General features: G+C 39.8%; 1 protein-coding gene across 8 annotated transcripts in view; it reads right to left on the bottom strand.

Moving 5' to 3' along the window:
* The window catches only part of RBMS3 (RNA binding motif single stranded interacting protein 3), a 728,945-nt gene that overhangs the window by 38,672 nt on the left and 664,453 nt on the right, over nt 1-25,820 (bottom strand). For all 8 annotated transcript variants that reach the window (XM_075083285.1, XM_075083286.1, XM_075083287.1 and 5 more), the window contains one exon: nt 366-476. In XM_075083285.1, the coding sequence (XP_074939386.1) occupies nt 366-476 (111 nt within the window). The remainder of the gene's footprint in view (nt 1-365; nt 477-25,820) is intronic.

Here is a 25,820-nt window from a genome sequence, read left to right as displayed (position 1 = left end):
AGGTTTCGTTGACCTGTTTTACTGCTCATACTTCTTTGTCAGTTCTGATCTATAATACCTAATGTTGACTGTACGAAGGTTTTAGAAACTTATCTGTAGATACATGTTTGCGTGATGTAGTGATATGAGGATATTGTTCGTGTGGTACATCATGTTTGGGTCAGGATGAAAGGCACTTTGATATGTTTGCTGCAACAGGGCCAGACGTGTCCGGACGTGGAGAAAAAACAAAGTAAACCACAGCAATATTAAACTGCAAAAGGTGAAGCACTGAAAACCCAAGAGTAATAAATTACCTTGAGAAACTCAGTAAGCAATAAACGTTTTACCATGTAGAAAGTAAATAGCATAACCTATGATCTTACCGTTCCTGTTGTGCCCAAGGAAAGGTGGTTCATCTGTTGGGTCAGAGGGCCCATCATGCTCGCTGGCTGCATTGACATAGTGTGGTCCATTGTTGGTGTTATCACAGCACCCTACAAACATACATCATTTACACTTCAACATTTCACATTAAAAAAAAAAAAGAATCATTCTCTAAATGAGTGAACCTGGTTGAAAACTTGACACGAATCTTAGAAGAGACTAATATATGTGTCAGAGGAAACATGTTTTGTTCCTATTGACAACCAAGCTACACACATATATTATTTGTACTACTAATGAGGCCATTTTACGTCAGTTCCAATTAAGTGTCATTTTTTACTTCATTGCTTCTGACAAACAAATGCGTATGTTCTTTCTATGATGAATGCTACTGTACATTGCAAAATAGCCGTCATTTCTATTTTTCCATATCCTATACAGAATAATCTTACAGACAGAACACATATGTCCCTAATTTTCTCTGACTTCTAAAACCTTCAGTCTCTGAGATCTTCAACCTATTATGGTAATTATCTTGGATTTTTCCAGTCTCAATTAAGAACCCTTACTCATGACATTTTATAGCTGATTAAGTAAGACTAGCTATTGACAGCGAGTTTGGTAGTGACACCCATTTAAAACACATACACTGCATTTAAAAGCTTTTTTCCTCTCTGCATGAAAAACAAAGACATTAATAACAAACAGCATTTGAACTAAAGCAAGAACAAGACTTTGAACAAAAATGAAACTAAAGACATGCCAGAGGAGCTTTGGAGAAAGCTTCTTTGTCATTCATATTCCTTGGTTTTTTGCTCTCCCACTCCCCAAGGTCCCATGTTGGTAACCTCATGCCTTAGTGAAGTGTTGATTCTCTTCAGTTCTATGGTGTAAAATGCTACTTCCTGTGTTGGTTAGAGAAAGTCAGTTAGAAACAGAGTGGTCTGCTCTTCCTCTTGCAGATAGTTAAATAAGGAGGTTATTTCCAGCTATTTCTTCATATGAAACAATAGCTCTACTCCGTGCATATGTATGCTTGCGTGCACACACTACAAATTTGCACAATCACATTACAGCTGCTACAAAGTGTGGAAAATGTGGACGAAAATATTTGTTTAAAAAAAAGGAAAACTGACATTTTTTCCATCAAGATTACTGACAAAATCCACCCATAAACTGGAATTTAAAATCAGCTAGTTCCAGAAACAACAGCGCACCTAAGTATCTGCCTCACATTTATGTGCAGCTGTGACTGCATTGTCAAGAATCTGATTAGAAGCAAAAGATTTCAAATTTTCAGCCGCAAATGAAAAATAAACAAAAATAAAAAAGCAGGCAAGTACCAATTCAATTTTTTTCTTGCCTTCCAGCAGTATTTTGTCTATGCACATCCTATCTGAGAAGCTGCAATTCTGCAGTCTCTACAAACTCATTACTTGCATGCAATGATACAAAGGAGGCAGGCTCAGCTTGGCCAGTCCATTTTGTAATACCCCGAGCATATGAAATACATACGCACTTGTATTATGTCACATAGTGGATTACATTTCTTGCACTGACAAGAGTCCCTACAATACCTGGCAAATTACAGACACAAGCCTCCACAGAGTATCTGTCATGATTCCAAATAAATGCTAATAAACCAAGCTGATCAGTGTACAAGTATCAAACCTGCAACACTTGCGAACACTTTTGCTTCCTTCTTGGCTCTATTAATTTACACTGGTTTAGATAGATTAACCCACTGATTAACTAATTCTAATGAACTACCACAGTGCTAACCACCTCCTTGCTGGCATGGGTCCTTACAAATCGAGATAGCCACAAATTTTCGCTACAAATTTTCTTTCAAATTTCTTTCAGCATAGTAAGTATTCTATTCAAAAAGCCCTTTCTTCCTTACATTACATTCTTCTCTTTCATGCTGCTCCTCTCTTTTTGCTGAAAAAAAATCTACCCTTTTGCTGAAAGAGTCTTAAAGCAAATCTGTGGGGCACACATTCATTCAGCCCCTTTGGCAGTCCCTGCACAGTAGTTTCAGTGCCAGGGTCTGAGGTAGCACCATGCCCAAGGAAAATGAAGTTCTTGCTGTTTGTTCAAAATCAGTGGCCTGGGATACCAGGGCTGCTCCTGTAGAGCAGCATGCAGCCAGAGGAGGTCTTGGGGTTTGGCCATCCACCTGCACTTTTTGGTTATGCTAAGCTATCATAAGCTTTATGCTCTGAATGATCCACACCACAAAACAGCGTTTTTACTGTACCAAACCATAAACGCTCAAAACAAATTTGTCAAGTGATAAACAGCTCTCAGTCCCTCTATGAGCAGTCTTCTCCTTTGGCTTAGAGATGGACAATTGCTTCAGGGCTTTCTGTGACAGACAAGGTGAGTTCCCATTTGCAATGTCTGATGGGGTAAGCAGAAAGTCACACCTACGTCACAGCTTCATGCAGCCCTGCACTGCTGGCAGTCCTGGCTGCAATTAATTTAGGATGTCCCATAGCCTTAAAATACCTAGCTTTCTTTGCAAAGCTGTTTATTGCAAAGGTACGGTTGGAGAAACTTGCTGTGATTACAGATGTGACAGACTGATAGCTATTCCTGTGTATAAATTCAGGAGCATGGAAATGAAGAAAGGCCAGCAGTGAAGGAAGTCTTATGATTTAGTGTAGCAAACGCAAGTGCCAGACACACAGTGGAAAAATCTGATAGCAAATGTCTTTCAGTAAATAAGTACGCGAGACAGGTTTTTGCAAATAAACTATTTAAAAAAAAGATGAACTGGAGAGAAAATATATCAAGGACAAAAAAATTGCTCAGAGACAGTAAACATATTATTCTTAAATAGAAAATACATATATTCTAGTCCCTAAACACATACCATTTAATATGTTAGGAAAAGAAGTTGGGAAAACAAATCAAGTACTTGCAGCTTTCCTAAGACAGCTTAACATGTTTGAAGCTGACAGTTACCTAGAGCAGAGAATCACATGCATTTGCCAGACCATTAATTCACCAGTTTGCAGAATCCTCTCATGATCACATAGGGAAAAAATTGTACTTAATTAAGCAACTATCTCCTGGTTGTTAGGGCGACACCCAGCCTCCAGACCATAATGTGTTTCATACTACATGCTGTTCAAGTCCATTCATATTCAACTTATTTAGCTGTAGAAGACAACAATGTCTTGCATCAAATGCTGTCATCATATTAAAAGCAATTTGATTCTTTTCAGCCTATAATAGGTATTTGCTGATAAACATCCATTTCGTGACTGGCAAAGGCTACAGCAAACATATTTTTCACTTTCATTTGTTTGGATGTCTGATTTTACTGAGTTTATAAATGATATAGACATCTTAGCATGGCATAATACTATGAAGGCCCAGCTTAGTTGAAAAAACCTGTAGAAGAATTTATGATGAGGTTTTTGCCACTGTCTTTGCCAAAACAAGTAGTTGGCCTGCCAAATATTTAGATCTGCCCTGTTGCCTCAGTCTGATCAATTTGTTTATAATTCCTGCAAGAAACCAGTTACTATAATGACTTTTAAATTTGGCAAGGTATTCCTAGCATATGACTTGTCATACAATTCTGTCGATGCTATAGTGGCTGTAAATGAAATGAAGATTAACAGGGCAAATGGTAAGGAATCAATGATACGGAAGAAAACACACAACTTTTGCAACACTGCAAAAAACCCAGGATAAGTTCATTGACATATACACTTTAATTCCTCTTCACTTCACTTGAAAGACCTTGCTGTTTTAAAATGCTCTAAGGTCTATGGACATACCTTTCGTGTAAGAAAGTGAATGTATTTATTCCAGAATATTTTCTAGTCTATCACTTGCAAAAAATGAAGCCTGACTTTACCAATTATGAACACTGTACTCTCCCTGTTTGGCAACAAACTGAAATCACAGGAAGGACACTAAATACAGCCTGTTTATTACATTAGGTAGACTATCTTTAAGTACTTGCCAATACCAAAAGGCATCAGCAGAAATAAATGTATGATAGTTCAATGACACATGCCACCTTACGTGCCTTAAAGGGTGAGAAAGTGACATCAGAAATAAAAAGTGTATTAGGGGGCTTTAGGAACAGAGAGTTCACTAGTTGAGAGATGCACTTGGGGGCCAGTGGAAAGAAGGATTAGTCCGTCCCAGCTTTCTAGAATAATGAACTGTATTAAAGGCTTCTGTTCTATTCCAGTGTTCTAATACTGATATTAGACTTAAGGCACAAATACCAGCTGAATAAATAGTTTTTAAAGCTTACAGTAAGCATCTGCTTATTTTACAGTTTGCTTTTTCTTTATTTAGGAAGTTTCAACAAGTTAAGCACACTTACAAATTCTTCTTTGTAAATCCTGGCCAATGTAAAGCCAATAAACATTACAGCAGCGAACTTACTTACTTTTCAAACTTGTTTACAGACACATTGTGCAGTCATATAAGCACCAGGTCATTCGATCTGAGAAGTTATTACCATACTACCAAGTGAATGTCTTCATGTTATCAAGAACATGTTGTTTTTTTGGGTTTTATTAAACTGAGTGAAGGGATGACTTTCCTTATACTTATCAGACTGGATGTGTCTATCAAAAATTAATATGAAAAAACCCAACACGCATACTTTTTTTGCAGATAAATGTACTCTCTCTGCATACTGAATGAATGACTACCCTATTTATATGGGTTTACTGTTGTGTCTAGATTGACTTGTCTCATCTCCTTGGGCTGCCTCTTACAGGCAGCATTAAAAATAGGGTCCCCTCGTCAGAGCAGGGAGCCTTGCGAAGTGCTCTGAACTGGCTGTTAGGCCAACCTTTCATGACTATAGGAGAAAGACTAAAGGTAGCTGTGAAATCCTCTCTGCCCTCTGTCAGCAACTCTGTTGGAGATACTTGTTGATATTCCATAAAAACTGATTATATATCAAAATCAAAGAAAATCTATTTTCCCTTTCTCAGTGAAAAGTTACCAAGTGCCTTGGCATTTACTACCTGATCAGAGATTAAATAATGATTTGAGTATGTTGAGGAAGATCAGCAAACATCAGCTAATAAGGTATATTCTACAAATCTTAGGATTTTCTTTCTTTTCATTACATTGTTGAATGTAAAAGCTTGCTAAAAATGGGGTAAAGTGAGCAGGAAGCCCAAATCCTACACTTAAACTAAAGCATCTTTAACTTTGGAATGGGCAAACCCTGATACAGAACTTCACTGACTTTGAGTCCAGTTTCTATGGCAAGTACTAAACAACAACTTCATATTGTAATATTTCTAATTTTGAGCATAAATTCAAATTCTTATCTGACATCACCTTCATACCTTAGTTGAACCTCCTTGGAGCAACGGACACATTCGCTTTCCCTTTCTCATTTTTTTTTTCTGTATGTTTGTGAGATTCTTTCCTCAGCTGAAAGTATATGTCATTGGTCCAAGAGAGTTACTACCCAGGAGTAACTGGTCTTAAAGGATTACGAATCCAAATATAGTGTGGTAGATAAAGAACAAAGATGACCATTGTGTATGCACCACCTTTCCTATAACAACAGCCAAGGGTTTTGATGGTTTCTTTCCCATTGCCCTTCTTGCCTTTAACTATATATCCTGTCTCCTAGTTTAAAATACAGCTTTTGATAATATACAGATACTAGCCTACACGTAGAAATGCAGATTAAAAGGATATAGAAATGGGAACATCAAGAAATAAAGAAAACACAGTTGATGCAATAGAAAGAGTTTTGCATCGGTAACAGTGTGCACAAATAAAGCAGTATCTGCAACTATATTGGTACCAGTTAATAAATGTATTACATCAGGGAGTACCACTGTGATATTATGCCAGTAGTTTATGCTCCTACCAGACTTGTAAAAACAGTAAGTTTCATAGCATACCATTGTCTGTTAATCTAAAAGGGCTTTAAAAAAAGAAAGAGATAGCATTTCTGTTGCAAACAAAAAGTTGCCCATGTCACTCAGTGCCTAAAGTGACTTTTGCATGGCAACTTAAATCCTTCCACCCAAAATAAGATCTCAAGAGAAAGGCCATTGAGAAAAAGGACAAGATTTATGAAAGGAAAATATATCTGAATTACTACAGGAAGTCTGCAGCAGAGTTTGAGAGCCCCATGCTGTATCTTTGGCTTTACTGTCTGCTCATGCAGGCTGGACCACAAGCCCATGTGTTCTCTCTAGACTGAGGGAGAAATGATAGTTTTCATACCCTTCTCCAACTTGCCCCAGGAATAAAATAAAATTTCTGGTATTATGTGCCTGAATAAATGGGAGTAGTTTTGCTGGGGCCTGCTAACAGGAAGGAGCCCACAGCAGTTAGGGAATGACCTGTCACAGTGAGGCATTCTTTCCAGCAAGTGCTGGAGCCACCAGAAAGGCCATAGACAGCTCTTACACCCTCTTCTGACATATCCTAGAGGGGAACAAGAAGTCACATCTCTTGTTTTCTTCCTACCCTTCAGTTTGCAAGTGCACTTGGCTGTATGCTGGCTTTATATATCCAATCCACATAACAGTCTTTTTGCTCTATCAAGAACAGCCACCACTAACAAAAGCATCCTCACAATGCTCACATAAGGCTTAGCATTCCCAGAAGACAAAGAGGAAATATGGAGGTTGTGATTTGCCCAGTACATAACCACTGGAATATACAGAACAAATCTTCTGCCCTTCCCGCTATCAGATTTCACAAAAAATATCCAAAGGTCTTCCCAGTCCATGTCAAAACAAGCACAGATTTCAAAACCTCGACACTATTAGTGAACAAATCTTTATTTCCTGCACAGAACTCCTGATCTATACCTAATTAGTATGTGACATACTAAAATGTTGTGCTTGGCCATTCCATTCTCTTTATGTTCTTATAGATATTTTCTGATGTGGACTAATTCCCTCATCCACTGTCTCCCAGTGGCTGGTGTGCCATCCTAATAAACGGGAATCAGGAGTCTCTTCCCTGTAGAATAGTTTTTCTTAGCATTAGAATGGAGCTTCATCTATTAAAGCTAAATCCAAATAATATTTCCTCTCCAAACAGTTCTGCTGTGTTCCCTCCCCTTCACGCCTGTAACCAGGTGTGAAAATTTACTTGATGGCACATCCTAGTTCTAACAAGGTGCAAAATGGAAATTATTAAACAGCACAACTAAAATATGAGTCAGCACCAGTGTTTAGCCTAAATTTTCACTTCCCTGCCTTACTGGGTTCAAATGAAGCTTTCAAAAAGGATGCCATATTTGCATCCTCAATAGTCTGATCTTACACATATATATACACCTATATACACCCTTATATCTGCATATGGGAAGACAAATTATATTGCCAGTTCTATTACATTCACTCAGGCCACGCTGTTTTTTCAACATGTGGATAATTTTTTTGATGCTTAAAACTCTCAGTCCAGGATTTATTATGAAAAAAGTAACTAAAAGCAACAGTGACAGGTTTTTAAACTTATTTATGTGCAACATTTAATAAACGTTGAGTAAGAGCTTCTGTTACTAGCTGAGAACACTTCTTTTATTTTCCTCAGGGAAATATGCTCAAAATACAAGAAAAATGCCTAACAGAAAGACTTGCCTTCAAAGTTTGTGCTTAGATGCAGAGGAGCAGAGCAGGTTGGTGGCATGAGAACATGTATGGCGTGTTTAGTGCGGTAGGACCTTGGCTCTCCCTGAGGTTCAAGCCTTCTGGGCAAGGTGAGGCAGTCCTACCTGTCTGTGTGTCTCCACGAAGTCATGACAACAGACATTTGATCACACCAAATGTCTGAGACACTGCACTGTTGATCTCTGCTTTTCTGGTGAGATTTAGTACATGGGTCATTTGCCAGGCACAGAGAGTGGCTAACTGGGTTTGGGGAGGAAATGCCTGTGACATTTCTCCTACGTGCACTTCTAGCCTCGACACTACAATGGCCAGTGACAGGACAGCAGCTGTGATCTGTAACAGATGTGCTGTGTTTCATTTCCTGCCCCAAACCAGGAGGGACTCGCGCTGTGTGAGCTGCAATCTAGCGGCTGTGCTGGAAGAAAAGACTCACTGATTAGAAGGACAAACACTGACACTGGGAGACATCAGAAATGCTAAGGAACTGGCTACCAACAAGAGAAGAGAAATCCAGAAAAGCAGATGGGTAATATAACCCTATGTATCCACCAGAGGCAAGATGACAAAATGACATCCTACACAACTGCAGCCAGAAGAAAATGGCATGGCTGTGCATAGTGCTAGCTCCACAGCACTAGAAGGACCTAACCACAACCAGTCTTAGATGAAAATATCTATCTATCCATCCATCCATCCACTTTCAGAAAAGTGAGGTGGTATCACTGAATGAAGCACAAAGGAGGCATGCTGAGGTGCCAAGCTGGCAGACAGCAGAGTGCTCCTCTGTGAGACCCCTAATCCTTGAGAGGACAATGGGAAGAATGGTCAAGGGATAGGTAGCCATCAGGATGTCTCCCTGCAACTCCAAGATCAGAATTGCTCTTGCAAGCCAGAATTTACTAGAGATGGTCAATACAAGTGAGAATGCTTCACAGAGTTGCTCATGGACTGCATGGTGGCCCTTGCAATGCTGAGCCAAAGGTAACTCTTGAGTATCAGAGCTAACTCTTAGGCTAGGTCCAAATATGAGCTGCACCCTCAGAGCCATGCTGATGCAGGGGCTGTCAGGTAATCTAGGTATCCAGCTGCATGGGGCAGGGTGAGAGGCACCTTGACATGCTGAGGCTGATGTTGCTGCATCACTCTTGAATTTAGCTACAAACCCAACGTTCATCCTCCATGAGAGCACACTGTGAAGCACTGTCATCTGCTGCCTATGTCTAAACTCCTTTTTGTGCAGCTCCTGCACAAAGGAAGATTAAAGGTGTGGAGGGTGAGAAAACTATGTCCTTTCCCTCCCCATCCCATTTTTCGAATTTAAAAGTTCTGGAAGGCTGATGAGAGGGCAGTAATACCTACATAATCTTCTCAGGAATCCTTCTTATCCTACCTATTAGGAAAGACACATAGCAGAAGATGCTAGAAATGAAACCCTGAGTGGGTAAGGATGTTTTTCTAAAGATATGCTTCAGTTCAATAATAGATTTTAGACTTGAGGTTGAGAGACAGGGGAAATCCTGTACTAAGCCACCGTTCATGTTATGTATCAATTCAGTTCTAGATCACTGTGGTGCATTCTGATCTTGAAATCTAGAAATGCCTCCTTATTAGAGAGGACAAATACAGAAATCTGTCTCTCTGTCATGTATTGTTAGATTTGTAATCTGTTATGTTAAACAAAGCCCTTTCTCACAGAGTAACAGAAAGACAACTATTTCAGCCCTGTCTTTTCTCTCATTTAAAACCACAGTTTTCACAGCTGAAGTGTGCTGCGCCCCAGGTCCCAAACTGCATTTCATTTTCTGGACTCGTAACCCCTCAGGGGAGGCTATGGGTGAAATCCACTCCATTCTGTATTGGGATTTGTCCTTTGACTGGTTACAGCTGGCTACCTGGCAGTGCCAGCTTGGTGACAGACCTCAAACCAGGACTGAGGCACAGATTTTCAATAGTGCCTTCTTACCTTATATTCTGTTATTAAAAGTAATGTGAGCCTATGCCTCACTCACATTTTTACAAATTTTAACGCTTTTTTTTTGTGACTCTAAGCAGACCAATTGCTGCTTGGACTCGACTCTGTACAAACCAACTGCAACCAACACATGGCTTTTGCTGCACCTGGACAACTCCACCATCCTTGGACGATGCCCTCAGTGACACCTGTGTAGTTTTCCATTGTTTTGAACAATTGTTAATATAGGCACAATCTGGAGAAACTGTGGCTGTAAAAATGCCTTACCTAAAAATTCTGTCCCTGATGTGTTAGACCACAAGAAGCCACAAGTAAAGCTGACAGCAGCAAGCACACAGAGCATGTACTTGAAAGGTAACCACATTTAAATCAGTGAAGGTACATCTGATGTAAATGAACTCAAATTCAAGCCCTCAGGTTTGTGCCAATACTCAGAATGTAGGAGTCTACAGAGGGTGAACACATTTTATAGCTAAAACTGTGATATTTTAAGTTCTTGTTTACTTTAAGGCACTTCCAGTGAAGCCAGCCTGTGTATTACAAGAAATGCTTGACATTTATAAGTCTCCCTTCTACCAAAGACCTCTAAGTGCTTTACAAACTGTGTGATTTATAGAGGACTCAGGAGCTGGTCTGTTGTCAGGGTTCTGGGATGGTTCTGGGTCTACATCTGAACTTTCCCAAGTCCACGAGCGTTCAGACTGTGGGTACAGCCTGGGTCATCACCATTGCAGGCCCAAAGAGAATGGGTGGTTTTAATCACCGCTCCAGTCTGAATTAATCAAAGGAAACATTTTACCTCTTGATTCATGTGGAGCAGATTTGAAGTAAGTAATAGAAAATGGCTAGCTTAAGTCTACCTTGCTCCACACTTTATTGTCTTTTAAAAGAAGACAAAAAAATTAAGGAAAAGCACTTTAAAACTGACCCTTGTAAGTAAAACTTCATTGTGCAAGTGGTCCAGCTAGTCTAAAAAGTAGACATGAGGAGTTCAAAAAGGTGTAGACTTTGGCTATTATTAAGCTAAAAAGAGAAAAAGTAAATAACTGATCCGGCAAGGATTACTTACTTTCTTTTTAATATATCTCTACTGATTAAGAATGACTAAATTGATATATTTTCCCTTTTTTTGTCCAGATAAAGTCACTCTTGGGCTAAGATCTTCCTTATAAAGTTTCAGCCTGCAGCACATTTTTACAGCTGAGTTATTATCCTTAAAATATGAGTTCATACTGGAAATGCTGGCAGCCCTCTTAACTATTGTATAGCAATGAGCACAGCTGTAACATGTTAAATATCTTGAAAGTACAAGATGGGAACAGAGTGGCTCAGAGGACTGTTAATAGAATAGGGAGTCTCAATGCTGGGTCACCAGGTTTGGTCATTGCTGGGACTGAAAGTCATTATCAAGCTACAGCTGTTTGGTAATGTCCAGGCATCAGCTACGCACAGAGAAGCTCTCCACCACAAAAATACATTACTGCAAGTGGTGATGTCCAATAGCATTCCTAAGGATTGCAAAAGGTGTGGGGGGGTGCATCCCCACAACTGCATCCCTGCAGATTAGCTCCAAGGTGAAGAGCACTGATGGCACAGAGGGGAGAGGCTTGCACGGTCACTGTCCCGCACACTGCCCAGTCTACGGAGGGCGTTCATCACCAGCCTATTGCTACTGTGTCTTTTCAGGGCACTCTATTTTATCAGAAAGTTGTTAACCACCAAAGACTGATCCCCAAAGAGTCCATTTTCCACATTAGTGAATGGACCACATTCATCCCATCATGCTACCAGTTTCAAATTCTGGTGATACTGGGTACATGAAGGCAGAAAGCAGATGACAAAGTACTTTTTCAGCTCCCCATTTAGAGTAATGCCTAGAATGACCAAATACTTTATTATTACCTCTCTCTACATTGATAGATGGCAATTATTTGCTGTTTGCATAAAATTATAATTTATTCCAATCTACCCCAAAAGAGTAGTCAATTTTTGCATAAGCAGATGAATGCAGAGTGTTCTGCATTTCTCAGAATCAGGCTGCCTGCTTGAGTGCAGCCTTTTGCCATAAACCAAAGTAACCAAAAAGTAACCAAAGCAACATGGGCAAATGAAGTCCTAGTTTGCTGCTTCAGTTTTCTAACGTGAATGGATTTATTGGAGTAAATTAGGTATGTCCCTCTAGTTCACATTTGTCCTTACATGCTGCAGTAATCTCTACAAAAAGCTTTGGCTTGGGTGTGCCACGATTTCCTACCAGTCACAGTGTACAAGCCCATGTAAATGCACAGCAGTCAGATCCTGACATAATGCGAAGATATTCTTTACTCCTTTATGGCTTTGTGTCCTCCACACACAGTCTGATTTGCAGAATTTTAGGTTGAAGTCAAAGATGTTTCTCTGGGATGCTTTCCTGAATATCTTTCAGCTATTTGAATATTGTAGAGGTGCTCAGTTTTCTCTGGAAGAAATCTTTATGTCTGTTTTATTTGCTTTGGCATCTAGACATCAAACTACCATTGCGGTCAACACTCATTTCAGAGGTCCTAAGGACGAGCCAAGAAGAAGCAGTTCAAGAACTGTCAAGGTCTTTTTCTAAACCCTGCATTTACACTTGCCCAACAGAAGTCAGTCCTTCAGGCTACAAGGCAGCTGACTAGGAACTGCCTACTACCAAATACTGCTGTGAAAATGTCTCAGACCATGTAGAGCACCTTCCTCTGCAGCCAGAGAAGAATAAGCTGGAGGCCCGTTACTGTGGTAAATGCACCAGAGTGAGTTTTTGACCCAAACTGGATGATCAGCCTTCTGGGGAGCACAGATTAGGCAGCTGAGTCTGCCATAAGTTCAGGGAGACATCTTTTACATAAATGTAAGAAGATCTTTATGCTTTGGAGGAATAAATCACAGTATAAGCTAGAGAAAAAAAAAGCCAGCTGGATGGTGTACACATATTGCTGAGATGAACAGTAAATTATTTGGAAAAAACACTTTGAGGGAGAATAAAGCATCCTGTGAATCCAGGTCACACTTGGCACATAATTGTGACCGAAAGAATGAAAAAATTGGAGCTGTCAAAATGCAATGTTTCCACAATATTTCAAAATGACATGTCATTTCAGAATTTATCTAAATTTGAAGGGAAAAAAAAGCTTAAAATTAGTTCAATAACCCAGAAATGAAAACAGAAATATTATAGATACTTTGTCTTTGTTCTTCTTCTCACCCACTCCCCACTCCCTAAGTTCTTTCCTGGAGTGGAGTCAAGACAACATTTTCACAACTTTTTCCATGTCACTACCCTCTCCCTCTGCACATTTTCACTTCAAGACAAGTTTTAGAGTTATTATTTGATTCTGCCCACAAAGCCAAATTTTATTATTCACAGAGTACTATATATGTAATAGTCTTGACAGTCCTAGCCAGAGGCAAAGGGTAGCCTCAGAGGAAAAGGAAACAAGAAACATCCAAAGGAAGATAAATAGGAATGAGATGATAGGCAAATGGGTAATACTCCCATCTTTTCTTGAGAGCTGTGTGGATAGAAAAAAGAGTGCTCTAATTAATTCCAGAGTGACAGGGACTTGAGGGCTGGACTCTGTGCACTGCATGCTTGTGAATCTTCATTCCATGTGAACCCCCTTCCTCCAAAAACCAAACAAACCCTTGTTTTGTCTTTGACATCAAAGGACACAACATAACTAACAGCAGATGTTCCGATAAACTCCAGTAGAGACCAACCTCTTGGCAGCCATATTTCTGTTCTGCAGTGGCTTTTCCAGGCACACAGAAAATCCATTTGTGGGACTGAAAAGTACATGAAATGGTTTTCTGGTAGTGTTTCTTGTGGTATTTTCTGGTACTATTTCTACTGTCGAGGAAATGCAGTATCATGAAAGACCCTGTTTTCTGGTGTTTCAGCCCTGTGTCACTGCAAATGATTATAAATGCAGGGAAGTAACGCAGAAAAGCACAAGCTTGAAGCATAAAATCAAAACTAGATGAGGACAAATCTTTAGCAGAAGGTGTTTGCAGTCTCAATGGTTAAAACCTCCAGAATCCAAGAATCACAGTAACATACAGATCTTAGGTTAGTGAATTTGAAAAATTTGGCCTGAAATCCTGGCCCCACTGAAATCAATTAAAGTTTTGTCACTGACTTGAATGCTACCAAGATTTCACATTGGTTTAATCCTCAGAGACAGACGCCAAACTGTATATTACTATGCAGGTATCCAATAGATTTTTCTAGCACAGATTGTCATTAATTAATTATCCCAAGCAGAGATGATTTTGCTCTTGTTTTCAGATTCAGACTGTTATTCAATGAGTTTTTTTTCAACAGCCCAATTTTAAGTTTTGTGTTATTTTTATTTTCTGCAAAACTTGCCATACAGGCAGCCTATGGCTGCCTGCAGACTTGTTTAATCAAGAAACAAAATCTTGTTTTAAGGCAGGACAGTCATCTTGTCTAGAAGCTGAAGTAATTAATAAAGATAAGGACAACCAACCTGGGAACAGGAAGGTGGCAAGTCTAATAACTTCCAGTATGAAACTATCTAATAAATACTTGTTATGCACACTGAGAACAATCCTTAGGCTGACTGTTGCCATAAATTATTCATACCAAAGTTTTGGACAGTAAACAAATTTATGAAGATAATGATCTCTTTGCAATTCATGAACAAAAGTGGGGGGAGGGGTCAATCCCCAGAATAAATTGCAATGTATAAATCTACCAGCTGCAGGCATAAAGTACTGATGCGGAGATTCGCTGCAGAAATTGTAAAATAATCCCTCTGCATTTTTGCTATCCAGAAAGACAGCTTTGAAGAGCGACTGCAGAGCCAAATCATTTAGCATACACTCATTTGCTGTTCTTGACCAGAGCACCAATTCTAAGTTAAGAATCAAAGCCTTTGGACTATAACTGGTGAATCAAATCAGAACTGTGCACACCATTAGCCCTGGTCTGCTTAAAACTAACAGCAAGCAAGCGTGAAACCTTTGCCAATACAGACCGCAAGGGGTTGTTGCAAGTTTGGGAAATACTGATGTACATTTTTTGTTTGATGTACCAAAGTGCTTTTCCTCAGTTGAGGATCTATACTGAGTGACTAGGTGGTTTAAAAAGCTGAATGAATTTCACAATGGCAAAGTTTACTTCCAGTACATTTATTTAATGGCTGAGGCAACTGATGGAAAGGAAATAAAAATCTGATGAGGAGAAAAAAAATTAGACTAGAATCTAGACTCCCCCAGGACAATTTCTTGTGCTTTGTATCCTCTGTACTGACAGACAACATATTTGCTTTCTAGCTAATTACCAACAAGACTAAAATTTTACATCTTTGATGTGTATGAGATCAAAGAATCTTAGGAAATAAAAGTAAGATTAACATAATTGTCTTGTACAGCTATAATAAGCTATGACTACGTATACAATCAGGCACCCAGCTCATCAGGAAAGCATAAACTAGAATCAATTGAACTAAACAAGAATCTTGTTTAACTTTGCTTCCTCAGCAGCTTCTCACCTCTCCTGACACCCACCACTGGATCACAGATAGAAAGCCAGGAAAGATGCCCTCTCCCAGTGGCCCATCTGACCCCCTGAGACCCATGGGAGCTCCTGTTTCAGTTGTTGAGACTTTAAAAAAGAATGTAGCTGCCTTGTGCAGACACAGTGGGCCATCAGCAGGGAAAGAACTAAAGGATCTCCAGGTCCAAAATCACATATCTTTACTACTTACTTGACCTAAACGATTAACTTTGATTTATTTCTTTTACTGCCACTGCCTACCTCACGTGAACACGCAGACTGGGCACAAACCCTCTCTGGGAGCATGCTTTGGTAGCGCAGCCTTTTCCTATTATGTATATAGTATAGGCTTCTCATCTATCAAATCTGTGTGCTAGTTAGTATGCTCACTTTTGGGAAAAAAAAAAAAAAGGAGCTGGTGCTTTCATATACACTTGCATCTAATTCATCCTTACCATGGCTAAAATACTATGGGTATTACATTTTCTTTAAACTGTCTACAAGAACAGTACTGCCCTGTAATAACTGATAAACTCCTGGCTTTGCTTGAATTGTCTTCAGTGTTTATACACACAGCATGTTTATTTAGTCCAGAAATACCTAGTATTCCTACTTCCTCATCAGCTCAACTGCAGGAATAAAATCAAAGGCAGCCAAAAGTAACTGCCTCGTAAGAGTAAAATGGGGTGGGAATGTTCGGATCCCTTCTGCTCATTAAGGTGACGTGAAAGGTCTACTTCTGGCTAGGAGCTGTGAGCTGCCCCTCAGAGCAAAACCATTTTGAAGGTTTTATTTGTCATCAGGTGGCAGTGACAATGAAAAACATCTATTGCACTTAAAGACAGCTGGTAATAAAGCAGTGCAGGGAACAACTGACAGAATAACAGTTACTGTACCAGCGCAGCTTCTAAGTTTTTGCAGCCACTCAGCTGGAATTATACCATTGCATTAAAAGTGGTTTAGGGTATAAAAAACATTTGGTACAGAAGGGCTCTCTCCCTCCCCATTGCTGTATCAGGAATCAGAGTAACAAAATTTGGGAAAAGCAGGTCTTTTGCTTGATTGAATTTACGTATTTTTACTGTGTAGTTTTGCTTTAGTTCACACAAGGGCAAGCCTGAAAATGTTTCCTTACTGACAACTGCCTCATTCAGCACCCTTGCAAGCAGCTCCCAACAAATCGCAGTCTTCAAAGGCACATTGTTTTTGTTTGTTCTCATTGTAACAGATGTTTTGTATCATGTACTTCAACGAACTAATTCATCTGCAGAGGACCGCCTACTCTGGCTGGTGTGCATCCAGCTGTGGAAATAGCTCAAGTGTCATCTGTGGCCACTTTCATTCCATTCTTCTGATCTCACAGGATCTCAGTGACCGCATCCAAGCCCATAAAAAATAAACAGACCTGAGAACATCCTTTTAAAAAATTTCCAGTGGAGGAGTAATGCTACTCCAGGCAGGAAGCCCTTCTGGAAAGAATGTAACTGATGCTGAAGGAAGACTTCTTCCAAAACATGCTACTTTTATCATATGAACTAGTCAATATTAAGAGGCACTGGAGCAATGTCATGTGTGATTTTGATGGAGCTGAGAGCTTCTGACTAACTCAGTGCCATATCAATTAGCCCAAGCACCAGGCAATCAATCACCACTTCTTCTCTAAATGTACTGAGCTCCCATTAGAAGCTGCAAATGCTGTAAGACTAGTTCATCTCAACACACCGAGCACTTTTATATACTGTGGGTCTACTGTAATATATTTCTGAGGTAGAAACAAAATCAATCTGAATTGCTCTGGAGTGGAAGCATATCCCATTAAGAGCTGTGCACCAAGATTAAAATGTATTAGTGGATAAAAAATAGTCTGCATCTGTAAGAAGTCAATTACTGCTTTCTTAAAAGTGACCAAATAAAACATCCAATACTAATAAAGAAAAGACCTACTGAAAATGCCTTTTAAATCAGCTGGAATCACTTCATCACAAGTCAAAACATGCCTGGTATGGTGCAACCATTCCTTGATTAGCTTCCTTAGAAGAAGGAGCAACAAGTTGCCTTCTGAATTTGTTGAGAAGTCGACTGCAGTTTCCACAGGAAATAAGTAGTTCCCGATAAGATGATGATCATACACTTCAATATCAGATCTACTGGGTTTGCTAATTACTTTCAAACCACTTAGCCAAGTCACCCATTAAAAGGAAATGATTCAATTTCAGATCCACTGAACTGAGAAACTAGGTGACCAAAACTCCTTGTTGAGCTTGAATTATCCACCTGTGTAAGAGGGCTCGCAATATGCCAAACCAAGTAGTTAATTTTGGTTTTGAGAAGCAACTATGGCTGTATTTAATTAGACAGCTTGGCAGGATTTTTAATATGGTACAACACCAATTATTAGAATATTTCAGAAACATTTCAGAAGCCTTTGAAAACCTTCAGAAAAATTAGAGTCTTATATCAATCATCAGAACCAATTCATTACTTTTAGGAAGTTGCATTCTGGGTCCCTTAACTCTGCAGAGAAAATTTTAAAACTTGCTGGCAACTGTCCTCTATTTTAGAGATGATGATTCATCTTTTCACTTCCAATCAGGCATATTTGCTATAAAACTTGCTATTCAGGTATACCTACAGGTCAGCTGCTTCAAGGTCTAAGCAAATCTCCGCAGAAGGCCTGAACAGCTTGCTGCAGCTCATGACATTTACCGCAGTTCCTAAGTCAGAGGTCAGCAAAATGGACTCACTGACAGCAAAGCTGAACAATTTCACATTAGTGTTCACTGACTTCACACCAACTAATTAACTGATGATATCTAGGGTAAAAATGGGTGCCTGACAGAAGACACTTGGGATTTTAAGTCTTTGTCTGCCACTCATTCTAACCTTCTCCTGATTCTGCTGTTGCTTGGCTTGCTCGGCTTGGGCTTCCACTTTGGAGCATGTCATAATGACAGTGTTCTTTGAAATAGAGAAAATACTTCTCAGAGGGAAACCACCACATTTGAGCAAAACTATTGTCCTTTAGCACATATAATATACAAAAGCAATGCCTGTGACGTGCCTACAACTTGTACTGGATATTGGAATTATTAACTTCAAAGAGTTCTGTCACTTGTACTTATCCACAAGAATTCCACTGGCACAAAAGAGTTAACATGCCCTTTTCTTCTGTGAGAAGAAGAACATGGTATAATACCCGGTTACATATTGTCCTGGCTTGGCCAAGAAGATGAAACGATGCAAGGCACAGTCTCATACTTCACTTGACAGAAAAGCACTCGTGGAATGCTCCTACTTACTCCTTTACTTGTCTGTTGAACAAAATAATGAAAAGAGGCTCGGAGAAGATTTGAATACATTGCATATTGGGGAGGCAAGTAGATATCACAAACAGATCGTGGCTAATCACCACAGCCCACACTCTCAAAGCCGTGACCTATATCGCTGATTTTTATCTGGACTACAAATTTGAATGGCATGTAAAACTCCAGGAATAATGACAAATGAACACAGCTGAGCATGTAGTCCCCATGCAAGGAAGGAAGTTCTCTTAGATTATGTTACTTGAAACTCCTCAAGCTCTATTCCAAAATCTTTACAATGAGCTTACCCGGCTTATAGCACAAACACCTCCAATTGTTTTGTTTTCCTAAATGAATGGCAGTTACATACATTGATCTGTTTATATTATCCCTGTGGAAACATCTGTGGTTACTATCCACTGAAGTACAAAGCCCAGGAGCTCAGTACAGAGCCCAGGGTTTCTCAGTGTTGTAGCCAAAACTGAACTGTGTCACCGAAGGATAAATGGTCTGGCTTTTCTACTTTGTAAAGTGGAGGCAAAACAAAGGAAAGGGCAAAACTAGTGTGGAGGTCCTGGGGAGCTACTCCAGGAAAGTCACACCTGCCTTTACCTTGAAGACTGGCATGGACTGAAGGTAGGCTTGCTGTTGTGAGCCCAAATCTCCAAATCACTGAGCCCAAACTCTCTCTTGGCAACAGCAACAATACCAAGACCACCTTTCAAAGACCAATTCCGCCCCCCCCACCATTACCCTGCCCCAGTCAACTGCCTAAAATTGGATCTACAGTCACCTCCCATTAAAACCAATGTGCCCAAGTTGTGGAACGCTTCTAAAGATTTAGACTGAAATGTTATAAAATTGGCTATCAAGTGGAGGTTGAAGACGTGAACTGGGTGTTACTGTCTGCATGAAACCAGGGGAATTGCCCCCAGGTCTTCCCTTTTGAATTCTTGCAATTCCTGTGCTGTTCCTGGAGGAAGAAGTGGCCTGTCACAGCTTTAGCTGTCATGATGAGTGGCTTTGCTTGCCGAACTTGGAGCGTGAGTTAGAGAGGGAGCTAATACAGCTTTGCTACTTCCACAGACACAAATCGGGACGAAAGAGAGCTGCATCTGCCTGTCTATCAGAAACACTCAAACTGCTCCTGACAAATGTCCACCTCCTCCTCTCCCTGAAGTCAGACCTGTGACAAGCACCAGGAAACGCTCATTGCATCAAACACTTCATCCCCATTTAAAATAAGTACACCTAGAACAATCCTCTCCTTTCCACAGAAATGACATGGCCTGCCAGCAGGAAGAAATGTCAGTGGTGGCGTGCGTACAACCACGTTTTTCCTGAAACACTGCTGGTGCTCCTGGCCCACTGGGTTAGCCAGGAGCAGTTGCAGCAGTGTGGATGGACAAGCTTTACAACGGCAGGTCTTTCCCCCTACCTGCCAACAGAACGTGCGCCTCTAGTCTCAACCCTGTCAGATGTGGGACATCTGTGAATGTGACACCCACCCTCTTGGCTAGAGGCAGGCGATAGACTAGTAATTTCCAAAGCTGCAAGCAGGAGTTTTTTATTGATCGCACTAAAGAGGAAGGCTATCAAGCTGGGAGCTGACACAGACTCACATCCTGTGTGGATTGGGCAAAGAGGGGGTGCGTAATGATTTACAGATTGCTGTACTGGAAAAGTACAAAGGCTGTTTGAAAGCAGGCTGTTTGCTGTGTGAATCATATGCAACCCTCTTGTCCCACCACGGAGATCAGTAGCAGGGTGTCAGCCCTGTGACCCTCAGCTTGGAGCTGAAGAAATCATCCAAATTATCCTGGACTGAGCCCTGGATGAGGACTCTGCACATGTTTTTTCTCTGTGAGTTATACAGCTTTTTAGGAGGCAGAAGTAGACATCTGATAATGAGGAATCCAATTGTCTTCCTGCTTTGGGATGTGTGTGTGGTTTGTGGTGCATAGAGAAAAGGTAACTTCCACTCGACTGCTCGCTCTGAAAAGCACAATGGTGAGGGGCTACACCTGGGATTTGGGATGGATGTAGAGACAGGGGCTCTCCTGGGCAACAAGGGCTGCAGTGATGTTACAAAACCTCCCAGGTAACTTATTTAAAAGGCATGGAGTGGGAAGGCTGTTCAGCAGACATCCTTTAACTAGGTGGGCTCAAGGCTGTAGTAATAAAACAACAAATTGCAGTTAAACCACGGATAAAAGAAGTGAAATTTCAACCCTTAATTTCCACCTTCCTTTTAACAATAGACCATTTGATAAGAAAACCAGCCCTGCTGGAAGTGCATCTCTCTTTGGCAGGTAGTCCAAAAAATAACCATTCAGTGGTTTCACTAAATAACAACTTGGCACTCCTTCAAAATTCTTCAGACTCTGTTGATCTGTCACTGTGTTACACAACTCATTCTTCATCAATCCAGTATGAAACAGTCAAAGAATGTTCTGTGTTTATACTATTATATTTCACTATTTGCTTTTGCAATCATGTAAGAAAGAGGTTGAAACCATGCTCTCAACAATGTTGCAGATATCATTGATTCATAACAGGAAGCTTTTTGGCATGCACTGTTGAATGCATGGACTTAGAATGGATTTATTCCTAATTTACACCAGTTTGAGAGGAAAACAAGGCCACAAGGTTACAGCCTGAAAACTGTAATTAAGCAATTACTCCAATTCACTTCAGTGGGACTGAAATCTTTTTAGGAAAGATACACATGATTTGATCTAGATTTGCTTCTGTACTGCAAAGCTTTGGTCAATATCACATTCTTTATAAAGACATTTGAACTGAAAAGAAAGCATGTTATCTAATAGAGTAAAAAATGAATGGCAAATACTGTTAGACCTGACTATATTCAATAATAAGCTATTACTTATGATATCTTGGATGTTTCAAACTTCCAGGATGTCAGATCACAGTGTACATTTATATACTGATATAAAAAAACATGTTAGCACTGTCTCTGCAAAACTAGTTTAAAAATAATTATGTTATTAAGATGCTTCTCCAGTTACAGTCAAGGAGGTAAGTCAGCCACTTAGTCAGGCACCTCAATAAGTATATCAGGAATGAACACAGAGGGAAGAAGACAAAAGAAGCTACATATAGAGGCCAGAACTGAGATTTGCTGAAAGTCTATCTGAGAGTTTGCAAATGATATTCAAACACCTAACAAAAGTTTTTTTCACATAGATAAATGAAAAACAAGGACAGAACCCAGAGCTGGGCTCCCCATGCAGTGAGGATGGGGGTACACATTAAAGGTACTTCAGAAGTAGCCTCAACAGGATAAGGGCACTGCCTCAATTTCCTACATGAGCCATCAGACAGCAGAGGCAGCTTTCTGAGAATGAGAGTTTGGGAAGAGGAATGAATACAGCCAAATGAGATGAAAAACCAGAGAAGTCACTGAACTCAAGCGGTGGGTGCAAGTGAAATGAGGAACCAGGACTGGATCATCTCTACTGCAGAGCAATGGAACAGCTGGCACACGTAAGCACAGGTTCAGTGGCCAGGACTAAAGGATATTAATGAAGATAGAACACAGATAAACCAAAGATAGAGCTACCTAACCTCATTTTTTTAAAATAAAATGACCTATTTTCTAGACAAAGGACATGCAGCAGATCTAAGCTCTCTGAAGGTCAATAAAGTATTTCAGGCAGTGCTACACCAGAAATTACTAAACTTTGGGGATGATAAAGAATGAACTAAAGAGGAAATGACAACAGGTTGTGCTAAAAGACAAGCTGTACTGCTTCATTGGGAGAGTCACTAAAATCTCCATAAGAACTGTTCTCATCCAATATTTTCAATAATGCCCTTGAATAATAAGATTTGGGGAAATTATAAAGTTGTGAGGCACATTCAGTAAAGTGGCAGATTGAACTACAATACAAGAAGGACTAGATTAAACAGAGCAAGATGCAAATTCGTTAAGACAATTAGGCTAATATGTGGTTTCCTTTATAACGTAGAAGCATTTGCTAGAAACCTGGAAAAAGGAGAAAACCTAGGCATATCAGTCAATTACAGGATGTCTGCATTACTAAAGGTCATGTGCACAAGGAAAGAAAGATGTTATTTGACAATGCAGCAAAGTACTCCCAGCGAAGAGAAGGAAGTATTAATGCTATTGTACAAAAGATTGGAATACTGTGAGCACTGGCTGTCCCAGAAAAATGAATTCAAAGTGGAGCACATCCAAAGAAGGGTCATTGTCACAGCCAGAGGTACAAAATCCCTAAGTTACTGCAATCGCATAGTGATGTTGACATAGTTAGCCTAGAAAATGAAAATGCATGGAAGATTTTTGCCTATAAATTAATGTGGTGAACATCCAGAAGGAAGGAGAGCTACTGAAGGTAGGGCAGAATGTTTGACCAAGAACAGATGGATGTAAAATAAATAGGAGTACCTGTAGGCTGGAAATTAAAAATGCAGGGCTAAGCCTCAGAGCAAAGGTGTTCTGAAACAAGCCTCCCAATAGGATTATCAAGAGGCAAAAAATCAAACTATTTAATCAGGTTTTGGAAGGGATTATATAGCATGGCTCCTGGATACAGAAGGAATCCTGGGTGTTATAAACTGGTCACTAAGTCCTCTGAGTACATAATTATAATTTTTATGCAACTCCTGCACTAGATAAATCATGATGTAATCATAAGTAATATATAGATTAGTTAGTTTCCCCTACTTATGTAAATTGGTCCTTGAATACAATTGCATAACATAATGGTAATTTATGGAAGTGCTTTTGGTCTAAGGATTAAGAAGGTGCCACAGTCTCCTTCATCAACTTATTGCTGCAGGCGTGATTCTCTTCTCATTCTCACTGTTTCACACCTATTCAATTCAATTTTCTTAAACAAAGTTAACTCTTGATTTATACTGGTAAAAATCAGATCCAGTAATTCCCTTTGTAAATAGGACAGGCTTATTTTAATATTTAACAGAAAACCCCTAAACTTTAATAGTATCATTGTGAGGCTGTGTTTAGAGGCACCAGTCAAGACGGGCCCTTGTTCCACCACACTTTTCACAAACATCTAGTAAAAGCTATTTAGTGGTATGGCAGTTTAATAATGTAAATAGATGAGATTAAAAAAAAAGAAAAATGAGAAACTGAGGCTGAGAAGAGAGGTGTTTTCTTCAAGGTCCCACAACAGATCAGTGGCAGAAGAAGAAGTACCTGTCACTAAGTGCTCGAAATCTATGTGCATTCTTTGAAACCAGTGTGAGGAAAGGCAGGCTCAGGTCAAAAAGGCGCTCTGGCAAGGATGAATATAGCTTTATGCTACATTTATAACTGAACAAGTATGCATGATTTCCATTTGGAATTTGCTTCCAATAACACTTGAATCCTCTGGGACAAAATCCCATAGGAATACCATATTTTAAAAAAAATAATATAATCATTAACTTTGCAGTTTACACCTTGATTCTTACATAACCCCCGTCCTACTCAGCTGTATATAAAAGGAAATCCTGTCAATAGCCTAAAACTTGACTTGATCCTTCACTAGCAGGAATTCACATTTACAATTTTGACAGGTTGTGCCAACCTTTATAATTCTTATTTTGGAGTCATCAGAGTTACAGCGCTGCCCCGGCATTACTCTAGTTGTGTAACACAGCTGTTCCTCAATAACACTCTTCTGGGTTCCCTTGTCTAAAGTTGCCTAGTGCCTCATACATAAAGAAAATTTCTGCAGTGCAGGACGGGGTTTGGGAAGCTGAAAGGAGATCCAGGTCCGTTTCTGCTGGAGAAGTGTCCTGCAGCAACATCCTCTACCCTTAACGACACTATGGAAATGAGAACCACATCTCCATCATGGGAAAGGGACCCACCAGAGTGTGCAGCAGGCACCCACAGTAGATCATTCCCAGCCTTGTCACCAACTAGTGTGAAACCTCTGTGCTCTCAGAGCTTATTCAAAGCTTTTTGCTGCTTTTGGCAGGCGAAAATTGTTGCCTTTCCTTTCCACCCTCACACATTCGGCAGTTGCACTATATGACAATCTGTGTTGCAAGAGGGCTTGTGTCCCGCTTACTACATGCATATCGTCTGATTTGCTTAAGCCAGCGTAGCAAAGCTCTCACTGCAGAGATTGTTAGCATCATTTGTAATACAATGGACATTACCAGGCAAAAAATAAAAGATGGTCCATGATGGAGGATAAATTTGAGAGGGCTCTAATACACACGTATCACATGCCTCTCTAGTTCACAGCACACATACGCACGCGTAACCATAATGCAACACACATGGCAAAATATTTGGTGAGCTAAACTGAAAATCATCTGACACATTTATATCACATGCTTACCTAATTCACCACTCTACTGAGCCCATTACTTTCCGCACACTCATTAATCTAACTCTTGGCCTATAATTAATACCATGTGCTTATGCAGTCCATCGCTCTCTCCTGATCCTGTCACATTCTGCCTACTTATAAATCCACCACCTGGACAATAACTTGACCAGTGCTAAACAAATGAGGCATTTTTGCTCACAATGGCAAACATGATATATGAACCTTACAGTTTGTGTTTAGGTTTTTGACTTGGTGTAAATTTAAAACGTGACATAAATGCAAATCTACATGCAACCAGAGACATTACATATATTATATGAAATAAATAAACTAGTAGTCATCTTCAGTCTTAGTTGATGTACATGAAGTTGGATAAGTTAAAACAGACTGCAGGCTTTGTACAAAATTAGAGATTGATTTTTTCTTAAAATGCACTACATTCTTCCACAGAAGGTACTCTAATGTCTATTGATTAATAACTATCTTTTTAAAAAAATAGGTCCCTTTGATAAAACTTACTGCTTTTAACAGCTGTTGTGTTAAGATTTTTCTTGACAATGAAGGCTGATGGTTAAGGTTGCATCTTTTCTGTTAAAAAGAAATCAATATTCCATAACCTCAACGAGAATTTCCTGGCTTCAAAATCTCTGGGGTACCTTTCAAATTTAG

The sequence above is a fragment of the Phalacrocorax aristotelis genome, chromosome 2 (assembly GCF_949628215.1).
Source record: "Phalacrocorax aristotelis chromosome 2, bGulAri2.1, whole genome shotgun sequence".
NCBI lineage: Eukaryota > Metazoa > Chordata > Aves > Suliformes > Phalacrocoracidae > Phalacrocorax > Phalacrocorax aristotelis.
Note: the sequence above shows the minus strand (reverse complement) of the source record. Positions and strands in the feature narration are given on the sequence as shown.